At 44.2% G+C, this 7,954-nt stretch overlaps 1 protein-coding gene across 1 annotated transcript; it reads right to left on the minus strand.

Moving 5' to 3' along the window:
• Acot6 (acyl-CoA thioesterase 6) lies at positions 1–7,954 on the minus strand. The gene is made up of 3 exons (XM_027418471.2): positions 7,498–7,954; positions 2,933–3,135; positions 1–606 (listed from the first exon to the last, which is right to left on the minus strand). The coding sequence occupies exons 1-3, from the start codon at positions 7,952–7,954 to the stop codon at positions 1–3; spliced, it is 1,266 nt and encodes a 421-aa protein (XP_027274272.1).

Below are 7,954 nucleotides of genomic sequence, written 5' to 3' on the forward strand. Positions count from 1 at the left end.
TCATATTTTGCTGCACTTTACAGGTTTTTCACCATTGAGATATTTTTGGAAGAAAGTTTGAATTTGTTGCCAGGCATCCACCTGTGCCCTTGCCTGAGCCCTTGGCTCACCTCCATAGAATACTGCTTCACCTAACACTGCATGAACAGAAGCCCTGGAAGGAGGGAAATACGGTGGGTCAATACAGTGACCAGTTTCTGGATAGTAGATTATCTGGGGTCTGTCTTTCCCATGGGCTTGTAGACGTCCACAGGCTATATGAGCATAGAATTCACTCTTCCAGTTATGATCATCCATGCCCACAATAAACAGGAAGGGTCCCTGGGCTTTTTCTAGTGGAATAAGACTTTTGTGGTTAGGTTCCTCCAGTGGGTTGTTCCAAATATCCACCAAATCCCAAAGGCCTGACTCCATGGTCTTTTGTTTCGTGGGGTCACAGCCAAGATCTGGAATAAATAGATCTTTGTAATACAGAGGAGCTATTGTGTTGGCCACACAGGCATTGATAAGGACAGTGGCTGTGATGTTCCTTAGGAAAGCAGCCATCGAGAGGCACAGGTCACCGCCTTTGGAGAAACCAAGAAGACCAACATTTGGGCCTTTCACCTGATGAGGAGAGAGAACAAGTGTGGAGTTCATGAGTGGAAAGCATGCGGTGATTTTATGTCCTCCAAATACCTCGCTCAATATAACTTCTTTGTCCTCCTCATACAATTAGCTAGAAAGTTCAAGCATGCCCACCAATAAACAAATGAATTGATTTCTGAGTATGTACACCATCTAATGCTTATAAAGACAGGGTAAGAGTATACATAAAGGCACTTATAAACTAAATTAATGAACAAACTGTTAAATATTTTCCCTACCTTGATGAATATATCACCATAAAAATATATGTAAGATTGCTGGGTGGTGGCAGCTCACTCCTTTAATCCCAGCACTTGGGAGGCAGAGGCAGGTGCATCTCTGTGAGTTGGAGGCCAGCCTGGTCTATAGAGCTAGTTCTAGGACAGCCAAGGCTGTTACACAGAGAAACCCTGTCTCAGAAAACCATATATATATATATATATATATAATATATATATATATATATATATATATTGTGTGTGTGTGTTTGTGTGTGTGTGTGTGTGTGTGTGTGTGTGTGTGTGTGTGTGTGTGTGATCAAGCTCAATTTAAAATCTTACAACTTGCTGGGTGATGGAGCACACTTTTAACCCCAGCACTTGGGAGCCAGCTCAGCTCGATCTACAGAGTGAGTTCCAGGACATCCATGGCTACACGGAGAAACCCTGTCTTGGAAAAAAATCTCAGAACTCACTTGTAGCTCCGTATTGATGTAGCAAGAAAAACCAGGCATGGACCCCAGATTCTGGGGTCTGCCTTCTTTTTCCATCATGGCTTCTTTTGTGTACCTTAAAAGGCCTTCATTATGTGTGGACACACAACTAACATGTTTAAGGTCTAGGTGCATATGTTCTGGTCAATACAGAGAAGAGGCATAGGGCTTGGACACATAGTCAGAAATGCCAGGCAGAGAATGTGAGAGTTCCACACCTCAAGAGTGTGGCTAAGAGCATATAGGTCCCAAATAGACAAATTTCCTTGACTCTTCAGACTCCTCACCCTGCGGGAAGGAGTCCAGCCAAAGAAAGACCATAGAATGGTAATGTAAAACAAAGGACCCAGGCCAGGAACCACTCTTGCCAGGGGTTAAGGGGTCAAATATACAATGCATTTTGACTTATTTTTCTAGGGCCTTAATTTCTTCCCTTAATAAAACCATCACAGTTCCAGATCATCTGGCTGGCCTAGAACTCACAGAGATCCTCCTGCCTCTGTCTCCCAAATGCTGGATTAAAGGTGCATGCTACTCTGCCCAGCTCATTTAGGTTTTAATAGCTCTGCTGGGAGTTGTCCCTGAACTCCAACAAAGAGCATCCTACAGTCCTTATAGATCATCTTATCCCTTAACATTAGAATATTCTAGATTCTAAGTTTAGATGGCAGCAAAAGTTTGTGTCATTCCACTTACATTCACAAAAATATTTAAAATAAATTTTCTGATATCAGATATTCATAAAGCATAATAATAGTCTTAAGGTTATCACTACCATGATAAAATACAATGACCAAAGCAACTTGTGAAGGAGAGGGTTTATTTGGCTTACACTTCCACACCTCAGTCCACCATGAAGGAAGTCAGGGCAGGAACCTGGAGGCAGAAGCTGATGCAGACACCACGGAGAAGTGCTGCTTACTGGCTCCTCATGGCTTGCTCAGCCTGCTTTCTTATAGAATCCAGGACCACCAGACCAGGGGTGGCACCATCCACAAGGGATTGGGCCCTCCCCTACCAATCACTAATTAAGAAAATACCTTATAGACTTACCTACAGCACAATCTTAAGGAAGCATTTTCTCAACTGAGGTTCCCTCTTCTCTGATGACTCTAGTTGTGTGAAGTTGACATAAAACTAGCCAGGACAATAATTTTTATCACACTTATAGCACTGATGAGAATCCTTAATATCATCAAAACACCATCTGTATTCTGGTGTCACCAATGGTCTCAAAGATAATCTCTTTTCAGTCAAACATTTCCCACTAACAACTTATATTAATGTCAGTAATGAGGAAAGTCAAACCTCCGAGATGTCAGCTGCCTTACTTGGGCATTTGTGGGAGGAAAATTCAAGGTTAGCAGCTTCTTAGTGCAGTGCTTTAGAGTTACGGTAGTTAAAGATGGCACTAAACAGTCCAATCTTAAGAAATAGAAAGACAGGCAGAAATAGAAATGATCTTGGTAGTTGTTGAGGGAGTGCTAGATCTCCCTTCTTTTCTCTAATGCCCAGTGTCTTGCCAGGGCTTTTGGCCCTGGCCCTGAGTCCACTCCACGCCCTCTTTGTATTCAGGACAGCACTGGAACCCACCTTTGGATGCTGCAGCATAAAGGTCAAGGCTTCTTCAAAGTACTCCAGGTGCACATCACTCAGATATTCAGGGAGGTCTTCAAATCTGAAGTAAGCCAGAGCAAGTACAGCAAAACCATGCCCAGCCAGGAGGCTGGCTCTGTATTCACACAGGCCACCACCACTTCCAAACAAATCCATGATCCCAGGAAACCTCCCCTTGCCTGCAGAGCATCACATATCACATCACAAAAAAAAAAAAAAAAAAAAAAAAATGCCTTAGCTGCTCAAAAGACATTTGGGGATTCAGATTTTGACAATCAGCAAGGAAAAGTCTTTGAAGTCAGGAATGAAGTGGCTGGAAATATTTGTGAAACAGGACCCTTCTTACTTTATTTATTTATTTGGAGATATGGTCTTACTACATTGTATGCAGTGGCCTGGAACCTTTGACCCTCCTGTCTCTGTCTCTCAACAGAGGAGTTACAGATAGGTGGCACCACATCTGGCTTTTGTTTCCGACAGGGTATCACTACGTAGCTCTGTCTAGTTTGGAACTTACTATATAGACCAGGCTGGCCTCAAACTCACAGAGATCTGTCTGCTTCTGCCTCCTGGGATTAAAGGTATGCGTCACCATGTCTGGCTATTTGTTTTTAATAACCTACAGAGAAAAGAGAAGTGAAACAAAATGTCTCCCCCCCAAATTTGTCATTAATAATAATAAATAAAGTTTAAAAACAATGCATGCCTTCCAACAACTTTTTTCAGCTTTCTCAGACAATATCTGAGGACGCTTTATGGGTGTAAGACACTCTTACGTACAGTAGGGGTTGGGGGGGCATTCCTATCCCCCTTTTATCTTTCTAGATAATTCTAGAAGGGACCCTGCATCAGCCATAAATATTTGACCCCTAAATATTTATACATACTGTTTCTTTCGCTGACTGTGCTATTTTCTTTCTCTCTCCTGACTTTGATCTCATTAATTTCTTAGTTTGCCGACTTCAATTTAGATTCCCCTTCCAGACAGTCTTTCCACATGTTTCTACTTCCAGTCATTCCACATGCCCCCAAGGCTGGGTTGGATTAGATAGTCTTAGACATGTTCTCACCAATGCCTTAGCCTCTCTCATAGAACCTGCCACACTGCACTCTGTGTATAAGCGTAATTTCTTTCTTTTTTTTTTTTAAGATTTTATTTATTATGTGTACAACATTCTGCTTCCATGTATATCTGCACACCAGAAGAGGGCACCAGATCTCATTATAGATGGTTGTGAGCCACCATGTGGTTGCTGGGAATTGAACTCAGTCAGTGCTCTTAACCTCTGAGCCATCTCTCCAGCCCATAAGCTTAAGTAATTTCTATTATGCTATAAGTTTTGCCCGAAATTTTGATAGGTCATGTCTTGGTTACTATTGTTGTGATAAAAACACCATGACCTTGGGGGCTGGAGAGATGGCTCAGAGGTTAAGAGCACTGACTGGTCTTCCAGAGGTCCTGAATTCAATTCCCAGCAACCACGTGGTGGCTCACAGCTATCCATTATGGATCCTGGTGCCCTCTTCTGGTGTGCAGATATACATGGAAGCAAAATGTTGTATATGTAATAAATAAATAAAATCTAAGAACAAACAAACAAAAACCCACCGTGACCCAGGCAACTAATAAAAGAAAGCATTTAATTTGGAGCTCACAGTTTGAAGCTCCATGATAATCATCGGGTCAGCAAGTGATCATTGCAGCAGGCAGGCATGGCACTGGAGCGTAGCTGAGAACTTACTTATATCTTGATCCACAAGCACAACTCAGAAAGAACTGAGACTCCTCCCCAGTGACACATCTCCCTCAGCAAGGCCACACCTCCTAATCCTTTCCAAACAGCTCAGTGAACTAGGGACATGGTATTCAAATATACAAGCCGGTGGAGGCCATGCTCATTCAAACCACCACAGGCCACACAGTAGACAACGAAATTTTCTGTTTGGTTTTCTTTTCTCGTTCTCTCTTTTTTTTTTCTCTTCATTTCCCCATTTCTTTAAGTCTCGTGTAGTTCATACTAGCCTCAAACTTGCTTTGTAACACAGGATCCTGAGCTCCTGATCCTCCTGCCTCTGCTTCTGGAGGGTTGGGATTTCAAATATGTACCACCAACTATTTAAGTAATTTACTTGTGGATCATGTTGTTTGCTTGTCCTTAAGGAAAGCCTTTATAACATTGTGGTGGTTTGAACAAGAATGAACCCCCCCCATAGGCCTATATACTTGAATGCTTAGTCATCGGGGAGTGGCACTGTTTGAGAAGGTTTAGGAGGTGGTGGCTTTGTTGGAGGAAGTATGTCAGTAGGAGTGAGCTTTGAGGTTTCAAAAGCCCACACTTGGTCTGGTGCTGCTCTCTCTGCCTAACAGGATGTAGCTCTTAGCTACTGCCCTGCCTACATGCTGCAATGCTCCTCATCATAATAATTGACCAAAATCTCGGAAAATGTAAGCAAGCCCTCAATTAAATGCTTTCGTTCATAAGAATTGCTTTGGTCATAGTGTCTCTTCACAGCAATAAAACAGTCACTAGGATAAATACTCTCACTGGATGACTGAATAAATCATGGTGATTTACAGAGCTCCTGCTAAAGTCATGTGGAAGTCTCCAGAAGTAGAGACAGAGAAATGGAGTGGGACTCAATTCCAGTCACAGAGTTCTCACTGTACCAAGAAGCCCCTAGTTAAGGTTAGAAAGTGCCTAAGAGCTGTATAAATGAGGCATATTCTCTTACTTTGTACAACAATCACCAAATTTAGCTTCAAAATTTTGCACACTGCAGTGACTATAGTACTTTTCTGTGGTTGGAAGGGGCTGTCTTCCCACTGTTTACATAGACTGTACCCTATTTTTCTTAGACTAGGGTTTGTCAACATTAGCACAGCATCCATGTCTTAGGGTTTCCATTGTTGTGAAGAGACACCATGACCACAGCAACTCTTATAAAGGAAACCATTTAACTGGGGTTTGCTTACAGTTCCCAATTAGTCTGTTATCTTCATGACAGGAAGCATGGTGGCATGCAGGTAGACATGGTCCTGGAGAAGGAGCTGAGGGTTCCACATCTGCATCCACAGGCAACGGGAAGAGACAGTGAGCCACAAGGCCTGGCTTGAGCCTCTGAGATCGCAAAGCCAACCCCTTGGTGATGCACTTCCTCCAACAAGGCCATACCTACTCCAATAAGGCCACATCTCCTAATAGTGCCACTCCCTGTGGACCTATGGTGGCCATTTTTATTCAAACCACCACAATCCATTCGTGTGTTATGTTCATGTGAGTGCTTGTGTGTATGTTCTGGTGTGTGTGTGTGTGTGTGTGTGTGTGTGTGTGTGCTTTCCAGGGTGTGATTACAGGCATTGAGTCTAGTGCTCAGTTTTTTACATGGGTACTGAGGGCCTGAGGACCTGAACTCATGTCTTCATGGTTGCCGACTGAGCTATCTCCCCAGCCCACTGTATCCATTTGGAACAAGATAATTTTGTTCTAGGGCTGTTCAGTATTTGGTGGAAAGGTTAGCAGCATCATTGGCCTCTATCACCTAAATGACAACTGCATCTCCCACCTTCATTTTTGACAAACAAAAATCTCTGCAGATATTGCCAAATCCCTTCATGGAGGGTCAAAAATCACCCTACTATGTTTCTAGTGGGGGAGGGGTTGCCAGGGATATTTGTCTGCTTTTCAATGATTAAAAACATTGTCTACCACCCTATGGAAGGCCTCACCCTGCAGGGGGAGCAGAAAGGATATGTGATAGGTAGGGTTTTAGTTGGGGGTGGGGAGTGGTAGGGGAGGAGGGGAGGGAGAGGGAAATGGGATTGACATGTAAAACAATCTTGTTTCTAATTCAAATAAAAAACATCTGCAAAAAAAGATATGGTAATGTGAATTTAAATTGTTGTTTATCCAGCCTAGTGACTTAAAAATATTACATTATTATTATTATTAAATTAATTGGGCTGGAGAGAAGGCTCAGAAGTTTAAGAGTACTGACTGCTCTTCCAGAGGTCCTGAGTTCAATTCCCAGCAACCACATGGTGGCTCACAACCATCCGTTATGAGATCTGGTGCCCTCTTCTGGTGTGCAGATATACATGGAAGCAGAATGTTGTATACATAATAAATAAATAAAATCTTTTAAAAAATTAATTAAAATACAAGAATGTTAGTATTTTAAAATAATTCTTTAAAAAAATAAGAGAAAACATTGTCTACATTTGTGGCTTTGAAAGTTTTATGTAAAAGGAGGCAAAAGTCACTTTTAATCCAGTCATAAGTTATTGATTATATCCTTACTTAAAATGCATCCACGTGACTGGCACTTAGTGGATTTCAATAATGTAAAGTTGAATGCCTTCTTCAGGATGTAGCTGAGGGACTCACGGTGCCTTAAGGGGATGAAACTAGGAAAATTTTCCATTTAAAAAGACTGACAGGCTTTGGAGAGTGGAAGTTACACAATTATGTGATTGTCCTGCCGGGTCCATGGTGGACCAGAAATTAGGCTAGGCTGCAAGCCCAGGAGGGAGGGCTGCTCACCTGGAGGCAGGAAGAGCGTGGCGCGCACACGGCCCTCGCGCACGGGCACGCGCCGCACCCCGGGAGCCATGAAGTGACGCTCGTGCACCGCGCGCGCCAGCAGCCGCCCGCCGTCGGGCTCGTGGCCGTCCAGCACCTCCAGCTCCACCACGAAGGGCGTCTGCACGTCGCGCTTGATCAGGCGCCACAGCGGCCGTTCGGGCTCCAGGGCCCAGAGCAGCCCCATGGGCTCGATCCCGGCGAAGCTGCCGCCCAGCGCGGGCGCGCGCGCCAGGTCCAGGCCGCCGTGGTCGTCGGCGCGGTAGCGCGCGTGGGCGCGGAAGAGCGCGCCTTTCTCGTCTCGCAGGGCCGCGCGCAGCGTGACGGGCTGCTCGGGGGCCAGGCCGTGCACGGAGATGCCCAGCGGCTCGTCCCAACAGCTGCGGCCTGCGGGGTCCAGGCTCAGCGTCACCGCCAT

Source organism: Cricetulus griseus, chromosome 5 (genome assembly GCF_003668045.3).
Source record: "Cricetulus griseus strain 17A/GY chromosome 5, alternate assembly CriGri-PICRH-1.0, whole genome shotgun sequence".
In the NCBI taxonomy this organism is placed as follows: Eukaryota; Metazoa; Chordata; class Mammalia; order Rodentia; family Cricetidae; genus Cricetulus; species Cricetulus griseus.